The sequence below is a fragment of the Tachypleus tridentatus genome, chromosome 1 (genome assembly GCF_004210375.1).
Source record: "Tachypleus tridentatus isolate NWPU-2018 chromosome 1, ASM421037v1, whole genome shotgun sequence".
Lineage (NCBI taxonomy): Eukaryota > Metazoa > Arthropoda > Merostomata > Xiphosura > Limulidae > Tachypleus > Tachypleus tridentatus.
The window spans coordinates 73,817,425-73,845,020 of NC_134825.1; the positions used below are offsets into that span (position 1 = coordinate 73,817,425).

General features: G+C 34.3%; 1 protein-coding gene across 3 annotated transcripts in view; it reads left to right on the forward strand.

Moving 5' to 3' along the window:
* LOC143252436 (EGFR adapter protein-like) overlaps nucleotides 1-27,596 on the forward strand; it is a 66,638-nt gene that overhangs the window by 19,387 nt on the left and 19,655 nt on the right. The window contains exon 1 of one of the 3 annotated variants that reach the window (XM_076504546.1): nucleotides 3,887-4,016. The exons of 1 other annotated variant lie outside the window; for it this stretch is intronic. Coding sequence is in view for 1 of the 2 variants with exons in the window: in XM_076504540.1 (XP_076360655.1) it covers nucleotides 4,003-4,016 (14 nt within the window). In the remaining variant the exon portion in view is untranslated. Of the gene's footprint in view, nucleotides 1-3,886; nucleotides 4,017-27,596 lie in introns of those variants that run through there. One more of the 3 variants, XM_076504540.1, reaches the window with a different exon arrangement.

Here is a 27,596-nt window from a genome sequence, read left to right on the forward strand (position 1 = left end):
ATTTCTATACAGCTGCATGCACTCTCGTACATTATTTCTTTGGGCTTGAATCAGACTGCTAACTGCTTTATAGACGTTGATATTTTGGTGGGCGTTGAAATCGGATTGCTAATTGCCTCACAGACTTTGATACTTTAAGAGGTGGTCCTGAATCGGCCTACTAAGTGCTTTACAAATATTAACACCTTGGAGGGCGTGTCTAGTTTGCACACTAACTTGTACCTGCAAAGTACCATAGAGATTTTTCAAAGTCTAGGTGTTGAATAAACTTTTGCTGTTTATAATTACTATTTCATAAAACATTAACCACCACATTTATCAAACTCCGTAACTAATGGTGATATTTTTATTTCTTACTATAGGTAACATATCACGAGGTTTCTACCCAAAAAATTAGAAACGAATAAAAAGTATTCTTGGTTTTCTATTTTAACGCAAAGCTGCACAATGTACGAGGTCTGTTCAAAAAATACGCGGACTGTTTGAATTGCGCGGCTCCAGTTGGTTTCAGGGGAATCCGCTTGGTGTCTCTAGGTTTGCACAGATCGGCTGATTACGACGCCATTTCCCGATTGCAGATATCTTCATTTGTGTATTAGCTACGCGGTTTTAAGTGAAGTGCAATTTTTTCGTTTGGCGGATTTCAGAATGAATGACCTGAAGAAGCAACGACTTGCTGTGAAATTTTATGTTAAACTTGGAAAATCTGCGACTGAAACTTTTGCTATGCTTAACACGGCTTACGATGATGTTGCTATGAAGCGTACGGCATGTTTCAAGTGGCATGAACGTTTTAAGGATGGTCGACAGTCCATTGAAGATGATGAGCGTCCTGGATATCCCTCCACGTCAACTGACGACCCACACGTTGACAAAATCCACACTCTGGTGCGGGCAAATCGACGTCTGACTGTGAGGGAGCTTGCTGAAGAGTGTGGGATATCAGTTGGATCTTGTTACGAGATTTTGACCGAAAAATTGAAGATGCACCGCGTTGCTGCGAAATTTGTGCCTCAGAACTCGTGAGTTTTTGGCCAAACACTCGATTATTGTTCTTCCCCCCCCCCACTCACCTGACCTTGCTCCTTGCGATTTTTTCTTGTTCCCCAAACTCAAAAGACCCTTGAAAGAAAGAAAATTTGAGACGATTCCCGAGATTAAGGCAAATGAAACGAAGGAGCTGGAGGACATTACAAAAGAAGCGTACCAGGACTGTTTCAACAAGTGGAAACACCGTTGGGAAAAGTGTGTGCGTTGGGGAGGAGAGTACTTTAAAGGGGTCCCAGACCTGTAACTTCTCAATAAAGTACATTTTGTTTTATGACGTCAGTCCGCCTATTTTTTGAACAGCCCTCGTATTATGTCCACTGCCTGGAATCAAATCCAGGATATTACAGTTATAATTTCGTAAAGTTTCTTCTGTTTAACCCTGGGACGTTAAACATTTTACAATCTTTATTGTGATTTTGTTTTCTGATTTTACACCATTCGTTATTTCCAGGACTAGTCTACTTTGGTTTGTATTTTTCACGTGCTTATATCATCATAAACACTATACTAAACTAACACTCCCATTATTTGTTAGGTTTTTTTTATCTACTCCATTTGTGAAAGAAAAGTTTGAAAACACCAGATGTCTCTGTAGTATATTTTGAAGCGGGAAATGTGTTTAAAACATAATAGAACGTAAAAAATAAAATATTTTCTGTGATCGTGAAAAGTTTTACGTTATTCTACAACTACATTTGATTAATTCTTAATTAATAAATCGTTCTGAAAGTCATTTATTTTACAAATTTTTGGCATTTATCGGCAACAGTGAAAGTACACACTTAAATACAAAATGGCCATTATATCTATTATTCTAGCTTCAATTAATGTGTAGAAATAAATGTGTAACACATTCTACGAGACAAATCAACGTTCCATCTTTTGTAACTGATTTTTCCAACGTTTTAAGCTGAACGAGTTTTGACTTGTTTCATAATATAAGTCTTCCAGTGGATCGTCGGTTAGCTTTAGGGATTACAACGCAGGAAATTGGAGTTCGATTCTACCAGGACACAGCAGTTACTCCATTATGCAGCTTTGCTCCAAAATAAACAAATCATAATATGTGGTTGCAAGCTATATATTTACCATATAACCCAACCGTATATACTTTATAACGAGTGAGAATAATAGCTTTATTAGTTTCATATTTAATCTTATTATTGAGTTTTCTGGAGTCTACTTCCATTAAGAAGTGCAAGCAATTCGTAAAACTGTTGTCAATAAAATCCGGTGTCACAATTAAGTTTGTGGTTAAGCGTGTTGGAACTTAATGCGAATTTCCTTTCGTACTAGTTTGGTTTGAATTTCGAGCAAAATTACACGAGGGCTATCTGCGCTAGCCGTACCTAATTTAGCAGTGTAAGACTAGAGGAAAGGCAGCTAGCTAGTCATCACCACCCATCGTCAACTCTTGGGCTACTCTTTTTCTAGTGAATAATGGGATTGATCGTCACATTATAACGCTCCCCCGGTTGAACGTGCGAGTGTGTTTCGTGTGACGGGGATTCAAACCCGCGACCCTCAGATTACATGTCGAGTGCCTTAACCACCTGGCCATGCCGGGTCCCGTTCCTACTATACTTCTGCCAAATCATGTTGCGAAGTGAGTGCATTTTATCTGCACAAAAAATGTTCTACACCGTCACGCGTATAGGCATTTTGTATTGATGAAGAAAACGCTTCAACATCACCACATACAAGCAGTTTATATTCATAAAGAACGTCTTCTGTTGTCACACATAGAGGTATTAAATGTTTGTAAAGAACGTCCTTCACAGTCATACATTACAAACATGTTATATACACAAAGGATGTTCTTTTCCACACTTTCACGTTCATGAATTACAGGCATTTGATACACAAAGCATTTTGTATACGTAAAAGTGTCCTACATAATTTACCCCTTGTAGGTATTTTATCTATACCAAAACCATCCTTTAGGCTCAATTACATCACGCATTTTATAAACACAAAGTTAACCTTCCGCAGTCACGTATTACAGGCATTCTATATGCATAAAGAATGTCCTTTACGAACAAACGTGAAGAGAAACTTAAATATAAACGAAGGCTTAAACTTTTGATGCTGTTACAATTTTAACTTTAGAGAAATATGGTCTTATCAATAAGCAGTTTTTATAATTTGTGTTTCTTTACTTTGAACAAAAGTTTCATGCGACTTTCTGAATCCAGCAGTCGTTCAACGAACGTAACAGGATATTAATGGAACTTCTTTTATTTATGTGACTTTCATATACCTCAAAAATGAGATTATTTTAATATATTTTTCTTATTCTCATTATTATACATGTACAATTTTTAACTGCTTAAATTTGTGTTAGATACGTGTATTCAACCGTTACATGATTCAAATATATCACAAAGTTTAGCTGATCTGTGGAATAACTATGTATGCACAAGAGGTGTTTTTCTATTGTTTTAAATCCGCATATTAGCAGTTATTTCTTTCGCTTATGTACCGTGTTTGCCAATATATTATTTTTAATTAAATTAAATTTTAAGGTTAAGATCCTAAGATGTATGTGCAGTTCCACTTCGGCTTTGTAAAGTATTTTTATTTTTTCTTTCGGAAAAAGAACTATAAAAGTATATTTCTTGTTTTTGATCAATTTTTCAAATGGCAAATTTATGAACAGAAAACAAAGAAAATCGTAGGCTAAGAACTGCCAGTTTTGTATGTGGTAACTAAAGGTGTTTATAAGTGTCAATGTTTCGTTCCTCTTCTAAAATTTTCAACTGTAGTTCACTAAAGTCCCGCACAAAAATGGTGGCGTTGTTTTCTTGCTATATAGGTGACCAAGTTACATCTTCTCACAGTTGAACGTAAGAATAGGAACCGAATGGCGTAACTCGGTTCGTCAGTACATTTCACTTTCGGTTCACACGGCTGGTAGAAACCGAACAATGAGCAAGCCACAAGAACAGCTGGATGTGTTATTATTGGTAAGGCATACAGTACCGTGTGCATCCTTTTGCAAGTAGTTTTGTTTTCATTTAATTTAATTGTATACATTTCATTAAACGAAATGATGAAATTACATTGGTTTTAAAATATGACGTACTGAATGCAAATTTTGTTAGAGCTTAGTATGTTTTCAGAACAAACTCTGCAAAGAACATCTTAATTTAACAAGTTTTATTCGCATTTGCTTCAATGAGGATTTCAGTCTTTTAAAACCGTTAATCTTTAATAAAATTTCATGTGACAGTTAAAAGTAGTGTCTGAAAGGATTTCCTCTAGTGGACCTTTTCTCATTATTATTGAAAAAATAGAAAATGTATAATACTTTTATTACCTTTATCCTTTATTCGTGGACCCTTGCTTAGTCATTAACCATCTACCATAATAAATGTGTTTAATTATTAGAACTGGAAACTTTCGAATAATCATTTCTTTTACTTAAAGGCTTAAAAATTACATCGTAACACAGAGCGGTTTAAAACCAACCCAAACTAAATTTTTAATTTGCAATATGCCCCCCAGTGGCTCAGCGGTATGTCTGTGGACTTACAACGCTAAAAACCGGGTTTCGATGCCCGTGGGGGGCAGAGCACAGATAGCACATTGCGTAGCTTTGTGCTTAATTCAAAACAACAACAACAACTTGCAATATTTAGCTACAGTTAGTCGTGTAAGTTATATTCTTAACTGCATCAGAACAACATTACATACATTCATTTACTGGCTATGGCTAAAATTAAACTTTCGAAGCAATACTAGATGCTTGGTTATTTACTACGTCGATATATGAGAGAGAACAGGGTTTTTTTGTTGCTGTTTTTTTTAGCCAGCAATATTAACGGAAATATTTAAGTTCTAACAAAATATTCATAATGTTTGGCATTAAATTTATAATTTGGATAATTTATTAAATAAAAAAATCATTCGGACTTTTACGTTCACTATCTATTTAGCGAACTTTCACCTCTCATTTATAATCGATTTATCTCTATAAAGATATATTTTTAAAAAAAAGTGTTATAACTACAACTCATGTATCATAATTCTTTTTATTACATTGTATCTCACTATTGTTGAAATGATATATAATTTATTGATATTTCTGTATACTCGTTTTTTTGTTTTGTTTTTATGTGCGTTCATTGCACTGTTTTTAAAATCCTGTTCTTTTTGTGTCTCATATTGGCTCAGCGGTAAGCATGAAAGCTAATAACGCTAAAAATAGGCGTTTGATGCCCGCGGCAAGAAAGATAACCAATTTTGAAGCTTAAAATTTAACTCAAGATTGCTGCAAAAGAAGAGTTGAAAATTTGTTTAGTTAATATAGAGACAAAAATCTGAGTTTTTGTTATAGTTTTGATCGCTAGATCTTATATTTACCACTTCTTTGTTTACGTTTTGTTATATTTTACATAAATCTTAAAGGGTCGCAGGTTCGAATCCCCGTCACACTAAATATGCTTGCTCTTTCAGCCATGGGAGCGTTATAATGTTACGGTCAATCCTACTATTCGTTGGTAAAAGGGTAACTCAAGTGTTGTCGTTGTCACTAGCTGTCTTCCCTCTAGTCTTGCACTGCTAAATTACGGACAGCTAGTGCAGATATCCCTCGTGTAGCTGTGCGCGAAATTCAAAGCAAACCAAACCATAAAACTTATAGAATTTCCCGTTTGCCCTTTGGGTCTAGTTGCATCCGGTGTTCTGCGATAATTGTCCCACTTGTTCTTACACCACTGTCAACATAATAAAATCAATAACTTGTGCAAAGAAAATTACACTTTAGAAAAGTGCGTGTTTAACAGAAAAAGTTAGGACTATTAAATAAAGGAGAAACATTTCGAAATTGTCAATTTTTAAAAGACTTAAATCTATAGGTATTTACATAATTAACAGAAACAAAGAAGAAAACTGGAAACAACTCATTTCCAATTTTAGTAGTGGTTGAACCCAACGATAAATTAAATCTAGGAATCTAATTTGCATATTTTAATTAATTACTTTTAATAGCTTCGAAACATGACCTCCGGTATTGTTTAAGCACGGGTCGGCGTGACTTGTTTCTAGAATACTCTCTGAAATGCGTTTTTCACTATATAAATAGTTATAAATGTACGGGGCAGTTGAATTTACAACTATGATCTATGATTGGTAGTTATAGTAAACGAGAAGAAAAAATGAGAAACTCATCCTGCACAATATACGTGTTTTGTATTGTAAAATAAGTACTTATATACTTTACTGACTATTGTTTGTATTAATAAGAAATGTGTATCTTTAACTTTGTATAAACGTGTTGGGTTTTAAGAAAAAGAGAAACTTTAGGTGATTATTGGTGATTATTTCATTGAAGGAAAAAAACATGACTTTGAATTAATTTTAACTTCAGAATCTATACCATAAAATGCATTCTAATGATCTAATTATAATTTTAATATATTCTATTGAATTATTTTTCATGACTTTCTAATTTTCATTGCCAGTTTACATGATCACCCACTAATTTCACTGCTAATTATATTAATTATATCTAAAGTCCCCACTGTGGGACAGTGACTGTCTTCGAATTTACAACACTAAAATAAAAGTTCGATTTCCCTCGGTGGACACAGACAGTCAATCAGATGCGGCCTTATTGTAAGAACCTCCTCCACCCACACCCACACACACACACACACACACACACACTAATATTTGAATATAATATTTTTGTAATTACTGATGTTTCAGTAATAAGTATTAATTTTTCCCATAAAAACTATTTTGGTAACTAATAAAGATGCTAATATTCTTCTACACGTGTAACCTGAGTTGCATGCTTTGTTGTTCAGCAAGTTAATTTTAGTTTACAAAAATGTGTATTATAGAAGGGAGGTAACCTAATAGGATCTTGCTGTATTTTTATTGATAAATGTTTTTTATTTTTCAGTAGAGTAGAGTAGAGTATTATTATTAAAGAGGTGATGAATGATAAGTAGTTCTATTAAAATCTCTAACGAAACGGCGTGTTAATGCGTTTAAAACAAAAACGATTATCTTACACGCAAAAAAACTTATAAGCTGCAAATATAAGTTTCTAAAATTTAAATCAATATTAATTTGTTGATATGCATAACTATACTTTCAAAAATTACAAGGTTTTTTTTTTTTTCTAAAACGCACGGTTGCTTTCTCTGTACAGCAAGTAAGTGTAATAGCGATACAAATTGAGACAAAGAAAGTTAGAAACTTATTCGCATTGTTCTAAGAAAAGATCGTACCCAGTCATGTACAGTCTTTTAAAGTAATCGGTAGAGATCAAACACAAAACGAAACCGAAGACTGACAAGGTAATCACTTGAATCACAAACGACGGATGATCTCAAGATACAATAACATCCAACGTCGTTAACTGAAATTGGTTGGTTGTTCTTCGTCTTAAAAAAACAAAACAAAAACGACTCGGTACGTGCTTGGGTAAGAGCATTGTACGTGTGTTGATGGCACATTCTTTGGTTTACAGGTTCATTAACTAATCGAATTTTAGAATATCAACCGAATACGCATAACTAAACGTAAAGACAATGGGTTTTCGACATTATTCTTGAAAATAAGTAATACACAGTGAACAAAATATAAACCTCACGAAAGATGAATTTCAAAGTAAAAAAAAGGGTAAACGAAGTACCAGAAAAGTTTTTATCGTAAAACTAATATTTTTCACCCTGAGGACATGAATTTGTTTTTTTTTTTTTTCTTTAGCTGCAAAAACTTCCTTTATCTGAGCCTTTGTTTGGTAATTGTATAAAAAAACACTGATTCACTGTGACTCTTATTTCTTAGGTGATGACAAACTCAGGTAGTGATAAGTTGTATTACCGTAGAGAATGTTTTCGTCACGCCATTTGTAGAAAGTATAGGAATAAACGAATGTGCAATGTTAGATAGTCAGAAAAAAAGCACTTGAAACATTAAAATATCAAATTCATTCTTTTTTTCTTTCCTTCTTCTACACATTCTTCCTAGAATGACAGAAAAATACATCTACAAGTTTTTATTTTTTCGTTGGTTTGATTATACACTCTACTTCTTTGCGATGGATACTGCATGTTACATATATATTATAGGGTCAATAAGTACTGTTAGTTTCATCCGAAATATGCTAAACGTAAAATATTCTTGTTTCTCTAATTAAAATATCTTACACCATTTTCTTGAAATTCTGATCGAAATGTGGAAAGGTTTGGTTTGTTTCGAATTTCGCGCAAAGCTACACGAAGGCTATCTGCGCTAGCCGTCCCTAATTTAGCAGTGTAAGACTAGAGGGAAGGCAGCTAGTCATCACCACCCACTGCCAATTCTTAGGCTACTCTTTTACCAACGAATAACTGCATTGACCCTCACATTATAATGAATCGAGTGCCTTAACCACCTGGCCATGAGGAAAGGTTAAAAAAAGTTAAATAAGTTTTTTCTTTATGGTTGTCATGAAAGACTTGAATAATTTTTTTGTTTTTAGTCATCATTTGTTTTATGCTAATAAACTCATTTTCTTAATGAAAAGTTCACGGACTTCGTAGCTAGAGAAGAAAAGTTATTTATTCAGGCTGTTCGTTATTCTAGCCGTATCTCAGCAAGTGGATGATAGGGAATAGGATGATGTTATTATCAGTGTCTGCAGACTTGTGAATTATCTATTTATAGGTGTTTGCCATCGACCTCAACAGGTTTCTTTCGATATTAAGTTCTCCATACTGATTATCCGTGTTTGAGGGTTTATGTTAATCTCTAACATCAATGGGCGTCAGATGCTTTATGAAATGGTTTTGCAACTAAAATACGTATCTGCCGTTAGAAACACGTGAATGTAGCAGGTGCACATCTGAAATATATAGTTGTTAAGAAAGTGTTAAAAAATTGTTGAGTTACATAAAATATAGTTTTCGGACACCAGGCATCCAGAACGTTGAGCGATTTATATTAAAACAAAATTGAATATACAAATCAATAAAATACTTGGCAATCACAGCCGATACAAAATCATGGTGGAACAAAATGTATCAGAACTTTATTTTGATATTATCTGGCATTCATAAAAAGTGTTTACAAACTGACGTGTTTTCGGGAAGAGTATGTGACGGTTCTTTCTGACGTAAAATATTCATACGCTCAGTTTGGTTCGGGGATTTAGAATTTTCATGACGGGGATATATTTTATACTTAATGGCATTGGAAAACAAAGGAATTTGTATCAACTTGCATACCAAGTCCATCCATAACGAGACCCAAAACAAGTTGTTTTCCAGCTGTTGTGAGCAAAGAAGAGGGTCTTTGTAACAGATGAGAAGCCACGAAGACATATTTTAGTGACACAAAAACATTAATGTGCCCCAGATAACAGTGTTCAACGTAATAAAAAGAATCTTTGTCTGGAAACAAGACAAAAGAAGTCTATATGCTTAGACTTCCACTCATACCTCGTACTCAACAGTGGCATTCACTTTGCAGCCGGAGAATAATAAAATGTTTGTATGCTAATTCTTACACAGACATAGAGGTCAAGTCGCCAGATGCAGCATCTATGGATTTTTATGCGATAGCATTGTTAAAACGGGTGCTGAGAAACCGTCGCTTTGGTACACTAAATGGATTATTTGAAAAAAAAACAACAAGAAGAATTAGCGTACTGTGGACGTTAGTGCCTTAAAACGATTCCTTCTGCAATGGAAACTACATAGTTGGTCAATTACAAATGCACGGTCGTCATATGGAATATAACCGAACGTGATGTGGCTCGAAGATCGTTTTAATAGTTGTTGTTTTTTTTATTTCACGCAAAGCGATACGAGGGCTATATGCGCTAGCCGTCCCTAATTTATCAGTGTAAGACTAGAGGGAAGGCAACTAGTCATCTCCTCCCACCGCCAACTCTTGGGCTACTCTTTTACCAACGAAGAAGGGGATTGACCGTCACATTATAACGCCTCCATGGCTGAAAGGGCGAGCATGTTTGGTACGACAGGGATTCGAACCCGCGACCCTCAGATTGCGAGTCTAACCCACCTAACTATGCCGGGCCTCGTTTTAATATAATGTACTTAATCTCTATATTGTAGCAATGTACGTATGTCAAAAATATTGTTGCTTATGAATAGAACGGTCGAAAATTGTCATTACATTTAATAATATAACTTCCATTTTCGATTAGCAATTTAATGAAAAGTGAACAAAATGTTATGTTTATAAAACAATTCACAGCTTTTATTCTCCGGAAATTTAAGTTTGTACGTTTTATGTTTCTTCTGAAGTTGGTTCGGGTGTTGGAGAATAGTCGGAATTTTGTTTTATCCAGTTTTTGTTTCTTAGAAATGCTTTTTTATTATATTTTATACTATAGATAAAAATATGCACCTGTGTGTGTGTGTGTGAGTGTTTTGCACTAAAATAATAAATTATAGACCTAAAATTTGTTTTCTTTATCTACGAAAACTAGATTGTTAAGTAATATTATAAGGTAATATTTTGTTTTTACAATTTAGACAATTTTATTTGAAAATTATTTTCGTTTCTTGGTGAGTATTATATTATTTCCACAACCAAAGTGGCACAGTGGAACGTCTGAGGACATACATCGCTAAAAACCTGGTTTAGATACCTGTGATGGGCAGAAAACAGATAGCCTATTGTGTAACTTTGTGCTTAATTCAAAAGAACAAGAATCATGTTATGCGTTTTATGTAATACGCTTGTTGTTTTGGTTTTTTTCTGTTACTTGCTATAACAAGTTTGTGTAGAAATTGCGAGCCTTAATATTTGTTTTAAACATAAGGGTATAAAGCGGTATTAAAAGCACCGTTCGATTGCTAGCAGCCTTTGCCAGGCCCGTTCTTGAGTTCTGAAAGTAAAATCTTGCTGACAGTGCATTGTTGTAGAAATCTTAAAATGTGCCAGCAAATTTCCTGATCCAAAGAATAGCATTTCTTATTCGCTTGCGGGTGAGGAAATTGGCTCCACAACGATCTCTTATCTTTGTCACAGCCAGAAGTGAAAGTTTAATTTTGAGAATCTAGGAAACCTGGTTTCTATGGAAACAGGAACTTCTAATTTCTTCTTCTGAGATATTTAAGATACATTAAAACAGCTGGCAAGACAGAGAGAGAGGGGGATATATGATTGACAGGTGAAGCGGCATATCTTTTGTACGTTCGGTAAACACCACGTGTTCGTTGAGATCTCGGCTTCCAGTGGCTCCTTCCGTTTCTTAAGAGTTAACTGAACTCTTTTGCTGAATGCAACATCAATACAGCCGTCTTAGTTCATTTTCATAGAACAAACAAGAAGTTCCCAATTTCAAAACAGCGAAACTTCTAAACATCAGGATATTGCATCACGTTTTACCGTTTGGGAATTCATTAACATTAAGTCTCTTTTCATTGTCTAAATTTATTGTAATATATATTTCGAATGAAATGTAATGTAAGAGAACAGAAACAAAACTAAGTATAACAGAGAAAACTTGTTTGTTTGTTTTGTTTTTCAATTTCGCACAAAGCTACTCGAGATCTATCTGTGCTAGCCGTCCCTAATTTTGCAGTGTAAGACTAGAGGGAAGGCAGGTAGTCATCACCACCCACCGCCAACTCCTGGGCTACTCTTTTACCAACAAATAGTGGGGTTGACCGTCACATTATAACGCCTCCACGGCTGAAAGGGCGAGCATGTTTGGCGCGATGAGGATGCGAACCCGTGACCCTCGGACTACGAGTCGCATGCCTTAACGCGTTTGGCCATACCGGGCCAACAGAGAAAACAAAGAAAACTTAGTGCTATACAGGACACCGTCTTCTCGCATTGCCTCGAAATGCTTCTATTAAAACTGTTTTGGCATCAAATAAAATGCGGCTTCAAGTAAATGTATTTGAAAAACTTCTGAGGTTCGTCAGAGGATGTCACTGGGAATAAAGATGATAAATTGTTGTTTGTATTTAAGTACAAATCTACACAAAGGGCAATCCATACTCTGCTTACCATAGGTATCGAAATCCTGTTTCTAGTGGTGTAAGTCCGGAGACATGCCGCTTTGTCACTTAATATTTAAGTAAAATGTAATGAGACATTTTTATTTATTCTCGTCCATAAATGTTTTACTTGCTTTTGGATAGGGAACTAACACTGATGATGAAAATAATTAACAATATGGCTACCTGCTAGAAGTAAAACTGCGACCAAATCGAATTTTTATAAAAATGTAGGTTTGTAACATCTTACAGGAAAAATATATGATTATACTTTATTTGCAATCAAACATTAACTTGATATCTGTCTTTGCATACAATACTCAAACAAATTTCTTCTGTAATTTCATTTTTACTGTATTTAATGTTCGTTTATTTTATGCTTTTACAGTTATTGTTTTGTATTTTTAAATTCATATTAAGTTATTCTACTTAGTATTATTGTCTGCTTGTACTGTACACTCATATTTAAAACTTCGGTTTTACTTTCCTCATAAAAACAATTTTAAACCAACTTTAATATTTGTTTCTGTTTTTCGCGCTCACCTGGTAGTCTCACCCTGGACTTGCAAAATTTAATGCAAATAATGAAAGGAAAAAATAGTAATAATTTCAACCTTTTTGAAGAATGTGTGATTGTGACATAGGTCAAACTTTTCACCATCTTATTTCAGACCTCGTTTAAAGCAAATCAGCAATAAATGGGTTACTTGTGAACCATGACCTGGGTTTTCGAAGGTGAACAATTAATTTGTTTCCATGTCAGTGTTGTTTGCTACAACCTCAACTCCAGATCATCGCTGATAGCCAGTGCAGTAATTCCCTCCAAATAAAACTTAAAGATGTAGTTTCACAATAGCTTAAAGCAGTTGTTCATATTATACCATTATTTATCAATAGTCGTTCAATTAGCTTTTGTTTTTTTTTATATACAGAGGGTTAATCACACTTGACTTGAACGATATGTATAGTATGCTCGTGTAATGGTAGCATGTTGGCGCGCATACAAGCCATGGCGCCACAGGCGATATACTTAGTATCAACTGTGTATTGGTTGACCGTAAATAAAAGAACTGGTGGCTTATATATATAAAAGCTTTCCAAAAATACATGTGCGTACAACGAGATTTTTAAATTATATAGAAGGAAAAAGGGCACGATATGCCAATACTCTCTTAAGAAGAAAAGCGTTTAAACACCAATCTGCTCCTAAAACACACCGCAAAATAAGTTAAACCAACATCATCGAATGCAAAGTAAAGATATCATTACGAAAGATAATTATCTAACCCCAAAATCCGTTATTGTGAAACTGAGATGCCCGGCATGGCCAGGTGGTTAGGGCGCCCGACTTGCCGTCTGAGAATCGCAGGTTCGAATCCACGTCACACCAAAAATGCATGCTCTTTCAGCCGTGGGGGTGTTATAATGTGACGGCCAATTCCACTATTCGTTCGTAAAAGAGGTGGCAGTGGATGATGACAACTAATTGTATTTTCTCCAGTCTTACACTGCTAAATTAGGGACGGCTATAGCAGACAGCTTTGCGCAAAATTAAAAAAAAAAGATGAAACTGGGGTTACTTCTTGATATCAATAACTATAACATGAACAAAGATTTAAAGCATGTGAAATCTTGCAAGCATTTTTCCATGTCTTGAAATTAGCAGTTGATTTAAAGGAAAAAGATAGCCAAAGAAACTGGAATCACAAAAAATCCTCACTTTACCACGAGCACGTCAAGTGATCCCAATGTAATTCCAATAGCTCATCTTGACGTGGCTTAGCTTAAAAACAGTCTCGGAAGTCACACCCCAGTACAAAAGAGAGTACGTAGAAAGTTTGTCATAAAATCTGGTCTATGATTAGCCTGGCCCAGCATGGCCAAGCGTATTAAAAAGTTCGACTCGTGATCCGAGAGTCTCGGGTTCGAATCCCAGTCGCACCAAACATGCCCACCCTCCCAGCCGTGGGGGCGTTATAATGTGACGGTCAATCCCACTATTCGTTGGTAAAAGAGTAGTCCAAAAGTTGTCGGTGGGTGGTGATGACTAGCTGCCTTCCCTCTCGTCCCGCTAGATTAGGGACGGCTAGCGCAGATAGCCCTCGAGTAGCTTTGTGCGAAGTTCAAAGAGCAAAGCTATTACTGGCGTTACCAACTTTTACAGAAGCTTATTACAGTAAAAACAGCGGTGTTTCATAAAAGTATATAACATTTCGAGACTTGGAACAATGTTGCAACAATGTTCGTGTAAAACGTGATTAACTTGGATGCTGCTTTAATTGATTCAGTTTTATCTAGTTTTTATTAAAGATGAGTCACCAACATGCGTGAACTTGTTTGAAAGAAAATTTTCCACCTTCTAATGCAGTTCTATCTGTTGGGCTAGTTTGGAAAATCGAAACGTTAACATCTGAAGTTTCAACTCTTGAAGATTAACATTTAATGGTTAAACGTTTGGTAAATAAACATCTAGTATTCATATCTGATATTTAAACGGTGAGAAGTTATCATATGCAGTTAAATATGTATGAGGTTAATACCTGACATTTATACTTGTAAAAGTGCAACTTGTGTTGAACCCAATTGCGCAAACATAATTGTCATTTACTTAAGAACTGGTATCATGAACAAACTTGATTCATCTATCACATATTAAAGAAATCCTGTAAAACGTTCGTTATGCTATGCATATCTTAAGAGTTCCTACTCTACAGAAGGATAAGTTTCTTAGAGTGTTCTTTTTTTCCCTTGTTATACAAGTAATATATTGCGTGTACCTGTCAGAAAAACCACTGAAGTAGAAATAATCTTCACGATAAATTATTCGCAACATTAAACATCAAATTGCAATAAATCATAAAGTGACTCATTAATTTATATTCATATTCTAAAATTTAATACATTTTTGAAAAACGTATTACTTGTAGAATTTTTTGTCCACGATAACGACAGTTTAGTACCAAAGTCGAAAGGACTGTAAATTATAAGGTAAAATGATCGTTTCTACATGTAGGCCTATCTCAAGGGACGACATTAATTACATGTTAAATGTTGTTTAGTATTTTCAAGCAAAAATGTACTAAGTGAAATTAAGATACTCACTGTATTTAAAAGACAATATCAATTTATCTAAAAGTTTGTTGTGTAAAATTAATAATTCGGTTTTTCATTTCTTATATTATTCAGCTCACAAAGTGCCTTTATCTGTCGAAGTTCAAACAATAAAGCTGCATAATTAGGGCCCCAAGAGGTTCAGCAGACTTGTAGGCTTACAATTTAAATATCAAGTTTAGATATTCTTAATGGACTGCATTTAAAAACAAACATCTCTAAGATTCGATACTGTTTACAGTTTCACATTTCGTGGTACTATATGGTTGTTTTAGCTTATTTGTAGTGTTGTTGTTTTTTAAATGCTATACTTGAAAATAATTATGTAAAAACATCATTGGTATTGAACTTCTAGTGAATGGATCTTCTGCACAGCATGATATCCTTATATAGGAGTATAGGAAATAATCGCAGAATCCATTAGCTTTTATCAGGATAATAAATAAGCTTATATTTCACAAAAACTTATATGTAGAATTTTCTAATCTGGTAGGAACGTCCGTGTGTGTGTGTGTTTTGTTACAGCAAATCCACATCAGGCTATATGCTAAGTCCACAGAGGGTAATCGCCTCGCTGATTTTAGCATTGTAAATCCGTAGACTGTTGTCCCAGCGGGGAATGATAAGGGGGACAGTTCAACTTATATGATGGCATTTTAAGTATAGACCAACGCAACAAACACAATTTAATTAAAGAGTGTGTAAATATGGAAAATTGAATAAGATAATTTAAATATCACAGAGAAAAGTTATAACTCTTACGAATGTTTATATTTTGTAAAAGCAAGAGCTTTACACGGTATTTGTAGTCTTAACGTAAGAATTATAGTCTTCTGAAATTTTCATAAAATGAAATCAATCTCATGTTATAAGGTAAAAAAAAAATTCTCAGTCACTTTGACAAGTTATTCTTGGATTTTGAACCCGAAAAGGAAATACCGTTGTTTTTAAAAACGTTTTCCACAGTCTTACGTCTGAAGGTAAAAATCACAAAGTTTGTGGACGTTATGCTATAGACATTTTATCAAAATCGAAAATTGCCTCGCTTTTTGCACTAATGCATTTGAATCGAATTTTTAGTTCTTAATCGATCGTTGGGAACTTGTTATTACCTTATAATTTTTGTGTATTTTATATTTGAAAATGGCGACCACTTCGACACGAAATTGAAGATAAACCACTAACAAGGCCAGAGACCCTAGTTTCCCGTGAAATCGAGTTGAAACGACAACGCCCTGGCCCGTCGAGAGAACATGACTCAAAAGAAGACAAGAGGGCACGCCGTTAGGAATGCTGACGTTTTATAGAAATCTGACAATAGCATCTTTGTGGACAGAAATACCACAAACTGTACACTTTTTTTTTGACCCACGAGACGCGGAAACTTGAATGATCCACAAGCAACTTACAGATCGTGAATAAAAGTTTATTTGAACACTTAAAACTAGCCCAAGGCCCGAAAAGCAGTTGCGCACAAAGACGACGAGGCCAATAGAAAGCCGCTGTCTGGGCTAATTACTCTACCAACTTAGAACACCTTGTTATATAGTTACATTTTTTATAAGAATAAAATATTTACTTTCATTAGTTCAGCAAGAAATTCCTTGCCACATACGACAAAAATAATGCTTCTCTTTTACCTTGGGTAAAAAATATTTACAAAGCCTCTTCTGTTAGTCTCAGCCTTACACAAAGGCAGCATTGTGAAACAAATAGTTTCTTCAGAGCAGCTCACCCGCTGTACCTTGATATCAAGATGGCTTTGTGTTTCACTAAACCTTAAAATATGTTAGTGCTAATATATAAAGTTAGTCACCGCTAATATCAGTTTTTATATTTGTAATTTTTAGCCGAAAGGAACCGAATTTTAAAACTGCAGGATGTGTTGTAATCAATATTCATCTTAATGCTAACTAAATGTTATAACATTATCGAAAGTATTTCGTTGTTCTAGAACACTTATGGATTACTCTACTACACTATTCTGGGGATTGTAACACGCAAGACAAAATTCTTCAGATAAACTCAGATGTCGAAAGTTGCGATTTGTAAAACTAGTTTTTCTCTTAATGCTTGCGATATAGTTAACTCTTGTTACGTATTATGGTTCATCTCGGACGATATTGTTGACTCTTCTTACGTATTTTAGCTTATCCTGAACGATATTGTTGACTCTTGTTACGTATTTTAGCTTATCCCGGACGATATTGATGACTCTTAAAAGAGGTTGTCATTCTCTTGAGCCTAGACTTTAGTGGTTTGCTTATAGCGTATTGTCACAACAGCACTTATATACAGTATATACTAATGAATGCTGTAGACAAGCTGAATCATAAAAGCTATACAACAAAAACAATACAGAATTAAATAGCGTCTTGAAAATAATAACAATTTATTTGTTATTCAATGCAATTGTTTTTATAGCATCTGATTATAAATAATGTTAATTTACTTCACTATCGTAAACATTCTGGTATTAGGATTTTCCCGCTCTTTTTAAGAATATTGAGTCTTCCATTTTTGAAATATTATGTTCTTCTTTTCTATAGTTTTAACATTCAAGTTATTAGTAATAACGCATTAGTACCGACTTTTAAAAATGGTTTCAACCAGATGTACATCTTCTTTTACTAAACACAAAACGAGATTTAATTTTGTTCGAAATATTCTTCGAATTTTTGAAATATAGTTTTAACTCATTCAATTGGATATATAACTATTACTTGCAGTCTCCTATTGTTACTGAGTTCGTTCGCACTTCTAGTTTCGGCCTAGTATGGCCAGGTGGTTAGGGCGCTCGACTCGTAATCCGAGGGTCGCGGGCTAGAATCCTCCTCACACCAAACATATTCGCCCTTTCAGCCGTAGGGGCGTTATAATGTGTCGCTCAATCCCTCTATTCGTTGGTAAAAGAGTAACCCAAGACTCGGCGGTGGGTGGAGATGACTAGCTACCTTCCCTTTACTCTTACACTGCTAAATTAGGGATGGCTAGCGTAGGTAGCCCTCGTGTAGCTTTGCACGAAATTAAAAAAAAAACAAACAAACAAACTTCCAGTTTCCAAATATTCTAGTTTATGTAATACTGACTTTCAGAGCGAAACGTTGATTTTCCACATTGTTAAAATGATAAGTTTAACACTGAAACCTCATTATCTCAGCATTCAACTTTGTTGGCAGTTAAATTCACTACTGAAATATAAGTACGTTAACAATCAAAATTGTTAATAAGTCAACCTTAAGACTGAAATTTGAATGCGCTAATAGTCAACCTCCTCGACAATTTTTGTTCAATTCAGGTACATAATAATGTGAAAAGGCAGCCCTTTCAATATTTTAATATTAGTTTTGAAGCCTGAATACGCTAATAGTCGGCTTTGTTGGCAGTTTACGTTTAATTACGAAAGATATATACGCAAAAAGTCAATTTTTTTGTTGACAAACTTTGTTTTAGTTTTTTTGGTAATCTGTATTTGACATTTCCAATCTTAGTGATATGTTTTACAAAACATGGGCTAAATGGCTAGGTGAAAGACCTACAAGGCCTAGGCATAGCTATCTCTGCCTTAGAACTGCTGATCAGAAGGAGAATAACCAGACATCAGCATCAGAAATCACCGCCTAGGCGGCTATTTTAACAATATAGCAATATTGACAATCACTATTAAAACAGTTCCCACACCTGAAAGTACGGGGTGAATTGAGCAACATTTCACTTTGATCAAATCTTAACGTTACGATCTGCAGCCCGAAATGCTAATGCTAGACCAAGTGTCATCCTTTTTTTTTTATATTTAGTCTTGCAACCTTTATTCGTAAGCACACAGTCTTGTGTACATTGGCAGCTTTATCGTGAAACCTGATATTTCAAAACTCTACATTAAGATAAAACCAAAAACAATAGTTTATTGTACACATAAAAAGTATTTTGCCTTTTTGAAAATATTTATGTACAGTAAAGAAGTTTGATATAATCCAAATTTAGTGAACAACTTTTCTTTATAAAACCTAATACACTCATTTCATACGCTACAAGAAGGATAATAGAAAAAAATATTAGTAGACATACAGTACTGTGCAAATGTGTTAGGAAAAACAGACTACTTTGTTATTCTTTCCATTTTATGGGCTAATTCTTCCATGCTATTACAGAATGTAAATTTAAACACTATGGTAATGCTTCACTTATTCCTGTTAAACTGAATGAACCATGATGAGAATACTTATCATTTTATAGAATCCCATACACTTGTTATTACGTATTATAATTTATCCCAGACGAGTCTCCGATTTATTATGTTACGAAATTTATGATATTTTCCAACAAGACTGATACACACAGTTTTCTTTTTTAATAAAAATATATTTTAATATACAAATAACAATACAATTTATAATAACGGTTATTATAAGTAGTTATTAGGAATATAGGTTTATATGCAAAACGTTTACACACTCGCTCAAAAAAAAAGCCTTCTATCTGGTCTGGAGCTGAATATCTTATCAACGGTCCAGGTCCACTGGGCACAAATTACTTCCATGTTGATACACAGATAGACTTCATTTGACGGAAATGCTAGCTAGCTCTATTCTAGTTTGGCTTAATGCGGTTTACAAACTCACTTTTTACTGAGGAAGATATCAAATGTCCTCGTAGAATAATAACGTCCGAAGTTAAACGGTTCATAATGTCCAAAATCGATAAATGTTTCTGGTCCAGTTCTGTAGTTTTCCGATTTAATAAGCGTTAATCACAATTACAATCTCCAAAGTTTATAGAATCTCATGAATTCTTGTGATGCCTTGCTTTTATATACCCATGCGATTTCTGGAACGTTCAACAATGTTTGGAAACACGCTAGTATTTTCGTAAACAACATATTGTTGATTCTTGCTCTCGAGAATCTTTTGCAAACTTATAGAACAGGTGGGACTTGCGCAATACACATCCAACAATATACATCTCATACATCAAACTGAAACAAACGTATGTATTGAAATAAATGTTTTACAGTAAATCCATTACATTGTATCAAGGGTTAGATTGTCATAAGAGTTCTGCTTGAATGAATATACTGATTAAACTTCGGTTATGCTCTAAAAAACTTGGTTTCAATACCTGGGGTGGACAGAGCACAAATAGCCTTTTGTGTAGCTATCCGTGTCTTAACCGTATAGAAAGATGCTAGCATATGGTACCGGTATATGCTAGAAGAAATCAATTTAATACCATTCCACAAACATACCTTGAAAAAAAAAATTAACACTACATTTTAAGTTTTGTTGTCGTACAACGGCCCCGAAAACAAAGAGAGTTGTCGATAAAGCAGAGAGTTCGTATGCATATTTTATGTGATGCTGGTTGGATTCTTGGACAAATTGCTGTAGACTTGAAATACTCCCCAAACATTATCAAATACACCCTATATCGTGAGACTAAAACAGGTAGATTTGAAAATAGAAAAATAAAAGGCAGAACACCTAAATTCAATGATACTGATGTTAAGTATCTTCGTTTAGACAGCTTCCGGGACAGAAGAAAGACTACCACTGATCTAAAGCATGAGGTAAACAACCATGTACCAAATGACAGAAGAGTGTCCAGATCTTTAGTGTCAAGACTCAATGAATATGGAACACATGATCATGTAACAGTTACGAACACTTTTACTTGAATCTCTAAATATTGTCAAGAGATTCCAATTTGGAATTAATGATTGGAAAAGGGTGTGTTATTGACGACTGAGTCCAAGCTTTAAATATTTGGTTCAAAGCGTAGTTTGTACGTCCGTCTGAAGGAAGATGAAAGATACTTACCTTAATGCATAGCACCTACCACGAAACGAGGGGAAACAATAGGATGGTTTGAGTGTGTTTTTCTACTGAAGTGACTAGAAATATTTGCAAAATATATGGAATAATGAAACAATGTAAGTAGTATGAGATACTTATTATTATTCTAGTATCAATCAGATAATAACCTCAAACACTTATCAAATCTATACAGAGATTTTAATTGACTTAGAAAGAAGATGGAGTTATTCAAATGATGCAATGGACCATACAGAGCCCCGATCTCAACCCAATTGAGCAAATCTGGGATTTGATAGATCAAAAACTTGACAAATTTAAAGTTACTCCCAAATAAACTTTATGGGAATGTATCAAAGATACTCGGAGTAAACTCCCAAAAGAAACTTTGATTAAATATGTTACAACAATGTCTCAAACACTGTATGCAGGTATTAATGCAAAAGGAACACACACAAAATATTAACTATCTTTGCTCAACTCAAACACTTCCACTGAGTTTTGTTGTACTAAATATGAATATTAATAAAATGTTGATGTTCCACCTGTGATTTACCTTCCATTGTTCTTTGAAAGTAGCCTGAAACCTAAATTTTGACTTTGTCCTAATGCTTTTGCACAGCGCTGTAAATATAGTCTTTAACTTAACTAAAGTTTTATACATACTTAAGCGCAAAGCTACACAATGGACTCTCTCTGCTGTTTCCACCACGGGTATCAAAACTCGGCTTTTGATGTTATAAGCCTTCAGACTTATCGTTGAGCCGCTGGGAACTACTATAGAGCGAAATTTTTGAAAACGTCAGTTAATTGGGTTATCTCCCTTTATTCACAAGAAGAATTTTATCATTATCTGCCATTTCGTTAATAATAAATGTACTTTATTCATTGTTATATTTAATTAATTAAACGGCTAAACAGAATGTCATTTTTCTTGCTAATTAGTTTCTGTTAATTAAAATCGACCACTTCTAAACCTACAGCCTGTTGGAATTATATTATAGTGAAATAAGGATGAAACTATAACGTTTGATCAGAGTAATATTATATAACTTATCAGCTAGTAATGATTTATTACCATTAAATTATCATGAATATATATAATATCTAGCCTGATTTAGTACCTTTCGTTTCAGTAACTACGTCGCGACTAATTAAAAACTCAAGTGTCTGGACTGACTCACTACCTCGACTTTTAACAATGAATCTACTGTTTAGTCATACTACGAAGAGCTGGCGTGTATAACTATACAGTTTCGCATTGTGAAAACCACCCTAAACATCATAACGAGGTTATATCTATTTCACTCAATGTTTAGTTTCTACTTCTCCAACAAATGCGTAACAGTTTTCAAGCTTTTAAATTTATTCTATGGACCAATGAGAGTATGGAAGGAAGTCACGTGGATGGTAGTGTGTACGTTAAAACAAAACAAAAGTATACAGTAATATCAATATAAATACGGCATGATTGTTGGTGTGCAGATTGAAGTGTAAACAGTACTGACTGCGTTATATTAAACCATGCTCTCCACTGATTTTAGATCAAAGTTAAAAAGTTTAGTTTGTTACGTATTGTGAGACAAAGCAGTGTAAGTAGTGGATCGTTCTTGGAAAAGTTGTAGAAACAAAATGTTGAGTAAAACAAATATAGTCTTATTCTGGAGTTCACTGTAATGTTTTTCATCGTACAAAATTTACTGTGTAGCCTATTTTACTATTATAACTTTAAACAAACAGTTTAGGGCACAGCCTGTTGCACTACCACGATTTAAAACAACGAATTTACTGGCCAACCTGCTTCACTATCGTAACTTTAAACAATAACTTTATTGTCCAGCCTGCTTTACTACCGTAACTTTAAATAATAACTTTATTGTCCAGCCTGCTTTACTACCGTAACTTTAAATAATAACTTTATTGTCCAGTCTGCTTCACTATCGTAACTTTAAACACCGACTACTATAACTTAGCCTTGAAATAATTAGTCTATTTTCTAGTCTAGTTCACTAATGTGATTTATAAGAATCAACTATCTAGTCTGATTTCACTACCTTGACTCTGATGGACTCGTTATCAGCTATTTTTAGTTTTTACGGTCGATTTAGATTATTTGGTAACTAACTCAGTTCTCTTCTATCATTGGGTAGTTTTACTGTTGAAGTTTTATTTATCATTATTACTTGTAGCAAGTAATTTTTTTTCATACTGAACAATACAATAATAAGTTCTAAGTATTTGAAAGTTAGAGTGTTATTTAAGTGTTAAACCATGAGCATTTTGTTTTTGTTTATGTTACTTTCCTGTTCTTACCCCTATGACACAAAGAAATAATAAACAAATAATTATTTCATGACATCGTTCAGTCATATGAAATGACATTAAATTCTAATGCTATTTTATATTTGGAAATAGATTTGTTTATACGATAGCAGTCTTGGTTAACCGAGAGTCTCGAAGTTAGAGTAGAATTATGTGTCTAATGTTAGCAGAATTACGTCAACTCTCTATCGGTTATGACTTTTGCTGTAATATTATTCATTTAACGCTAATTCCGCATCAAACTCATCCAGTTGTTCACCGGTCTCTTCTAATGATCAGTAAAGATTCGACAGAACTTGTGTTAATGACGACAGACACGCTTTGGTTTGATCAAGTTCAGGGCGTTAACGCTGAGGAAGTACGTGGTATTGTCACTTTCTGTTGAAAATGCTAGAGCGTCAAGGCGGGAAGAACGGAAACATATTCTTGAACACGTCGTGTTTATTCACCAAGTCTACAGAGTGTTTGTTGCTGTTGTTCCGAATATGTGACTCAATTAATCAGGACTTGAAACAACCTGTGTTCAAGAATATTAAAATAGTAATAAGATCAAAGCTTGGAATAAACTAGACGAAAAGTACAGAAATAAATCATAAAATAGCTGCGTTTACAAAGTTTACACCTCTTTGAATATCACCACAAGTAACAATTCTCTAAGTAAAGTATTATAGTTGCTAGAAGCGAAATAGGAACATTCTAAAAATCATTTATGTTTTCAACGAAACAGTTTCATGCAACTTTGTTTACTAAAGCTAAAATTAATAAAATATATTAAACAGGAAAAAGTTTGTTTGTTTTTTAATTTCGCGCAAAGCTACTCGAGGGCTATCTGCGCTAGCGGTCCCTAATTTAGCAGTGTAAGACTAGAGGGAAGGCAGTTAGTCATCACCACCCACCATCAACTCTTCGGCTACTTTTTTACCAACGAATAGTGGGATTGTCCGCAACATTATAACACCCCCACGAGCATGTTTGGTGTGGTGGGGATTCGAACCCGTGACCTTCGGATTACAAGTTGAGTGCTAGACTTTAAGAAAAGTTGGCTCATTAAACGGATACACTAACACCTTTCATGGTAAATGGAATTATAATGTTGAGTATTCATATCATTGTAAATATTCTACGTTGTGTTGTAACAAGAACCATCGATGCTAGAAACCCTCGCCCTATTTATTAATCCCAATTCTTCTTCTTATTAGAACATATGTATTTTAATTAGGGGTAAACCGCACTTTACCTCAAAGATTTTCATAATATTGTGCTGCCCTTGGAACCACTTCTTTTACGAGTGATTGTCGTTAACCTAACGAACACTAGCACTGATACTGCAGTTCCCATAACAACAAGCTTCTATAAAGGTTGGGGAGGTCATTCTTCGACGACACGTCTCAATTGTCTTTCCTTGGTCCTTTCACTGTACTTAGTCCTCAGCATCCAATGACGTATTTAAGCATCCCAAAGTCATAACCGTCTTGTTGTTGTATCGAGAAACTTGAAATGTATGAGATAGAGAGATATTGCTGTAATTACGGTTCATCCAGCCATTTTTCTCATAAAAAAATGGTTACTCATTTTAAGGTGTATCTGCCAAACTGTGAGTTTTGTCAGTTTCAAATCTTTTTTTATTAACTTTACAACTTCACTTCAATAATTACTTTTTTGGATCGGAGAGCTCTTTTTTGTAACTATATCTTTCGTTGTTATGAATGATTTCTAATTGGATCTAGGAATTTATTGTATTTGTAAGTGGTTTGACGTGGGTGTTTCTTGCATCAATTGGATCATTAAAACAAAGTCACTCTTCGAAATTGTACGCGCTTTAATTGTAGATTCCTTTAATAGTCGTTATTTTAACCACTTCTCTTTAGACGGGTTCTTTAATGTTGTTTGTTTTGCGAAAAGCTACACAATGTGAAATCTGATTTCTTCCTTATACTTACATGATACATGATTAGATCATAACAGCCCTGAGATTTCCTGTAAATCAGTTTTAAAAAGCAAAAGCGAAAACTCTAATCGTGAAACAAAGTTACATTTATAATATTATTTTCGTTTACTATAAAATATATTTCATTGTAATTACTAAATGCTATATGCCCCCTGCTAGTACAACGGTATGTCTACGAAATTACAACGCTCAAATCAGGGGTTCAATTCCCCTCGATGAGCTCAGTAGATAGCCCGATGTGGCTTTGTTGTAAGAGAAACACAAACTAAATACTATACGTACTTAAGGTACTTGACGATGACATTTTTAATGCAAAGCTACGAAATGAACTGTCTATGCTCTGTCCACATAGGGAATCAAAGCTCACGTTTCAGCATTCTAAATTTTAGGCATACTTTATATCAGTACTTCACCTGCGTAAAAATGTGATTTTATTCCTTCTCTTTTTATAGCTTACCAATTCAGTCCTCCTTTTGTTTTCCATTGACATCTTACCTATGAAACCATATTTCGCTAAATAAAATACTATAAATTTATATTTAATAAAGGTATTTGAAAGTAACTGTTGAAACTTAGGCCACATAAGCAATTGTTTACTCATGGTAGGTGTATGTAGAATTGTAATCGCTCTTCATTAGCTCACCAGGTAAATTTACAGTCTCAGAACACTAAAGATCTGGTTTTGATACTCGTAGTGAACAGAACACAGATAGCCCATTGTGCAGCTTTGCGCTTAGTAGCAAACAAACAAATATTGTAATCTCAGTTTAGTAGCGTTGCCATGTAGTTGATTGTGTACATTACAAAATGAATAATACTTGCTGGATAAACTGTGCTCGAATTATATATATATATGTATGTATGTAGTATTATAATTATTAAAACAGACCTTACAAACCACGACAAACAAACTACAACAAAAACGCTTCATAAATTAAAAATATCACCAGGGTATGGGCTATAATTTAAAAATTTAAAATATGCTCTGAGCTTTGAAGGTGACTGTAAAAGTAAGGCCTATATTGCTTTAGGGATATATCTTGTCTTAGTATTCCCAATTCAGTTTTAGGATTACATTGAAACTTTATATTTTTTCAGAATTTTTATTCGATGCGCTACTGAATAGTAATTTCATTTATGTTAGCAAATATCTTCTTCAAGCAATATAGCTTCGTCTTCACTTTTGCAAGAACGAAGATCGGCTGTTAGGATACAATAAAATATAATATTATTCATCATTCTATATTTAAATATATATACATTTTTAAAATATTAAATTTTCAGATAATTTAATTTTTTTCTTCGTGACGTTTAAAGTTCTATAAGAAATATATATATCTCTTCATCTGTCACTCTCACGTGATTACACCTTCAGTAGTTATGCAGTTTATTGATTTGATAATTTATCTTAAAGGTAATTTTCTTATATTTGTCCGTTAACCGATTGGACTGTCAATTTCAACCTGCAGTGTTATCGTTCTAGCATTCCCATTGGTAGAACGGCTGTTGTTTGCTAATATATATGTTATTTAGTTTTATTCATATATTAGCTATCAATTATTTACTTATTATAAGTCCAACTGCTAGTGCAATATCTGAACGTCTACAAGTTAAAATTGTTTGTTTCTTGATAAATTTTAATACAAAATGCGCTAAACCTAACTGAATGTTGAGATTTGCCTACAGATATTACGTAGGAACTAGTTAGCATCGGTTTCTAATACATGAGTTGTCGTCCTAGCATCCATTTTATAGTTTTCTAATATATGTACTAAGTAAATAATAAATTTTTAACTGCAAACAATCTACTATACGAAAAGGAGACAAAAGAGAATAGAATCCGTTCTTATGACGATTATCGTTTACAAATTGTTTGTTTGTTTTTTAATTTCACGCAAAGCTACTTGAGGGCTATCTGCGCTAGCCGTCCCTAATTTAGCAGTGTAAGACTAGGGGAAAGGCAGCTAGTAATCACCAACTACCACCAACTCTTAGGCAACTCGCTTACCAACGAATAGTGGGATTGGCCGCACATTATAACGACTCCACGGCTGAAAAGGCGAGCATGTTTGTTGCGACGGGGACTCGAACCCATGAGCCTCAGATTACGAGTCGCACGCCTTAGCCCACCTGGCCATGCCGGGCCTCGTTTACAAATACGTTATCGTCCTATCATTCCCGATCTTAAGACAGCTATAGTTTTTGATGTGTTGGCCAAGTATCACGTTCTCAGGACAGTTATAGTTTATATATATTATCATCCTAGTGTTCCGTTTTTAGGACGGCCATAGTTTTGTAAAGGTATTATCATCCGAGAGTCTTGTTCTTAGGACGGCTGTAGTTTTCTGATACATGTGTTCAATCATTGCTGTTCTT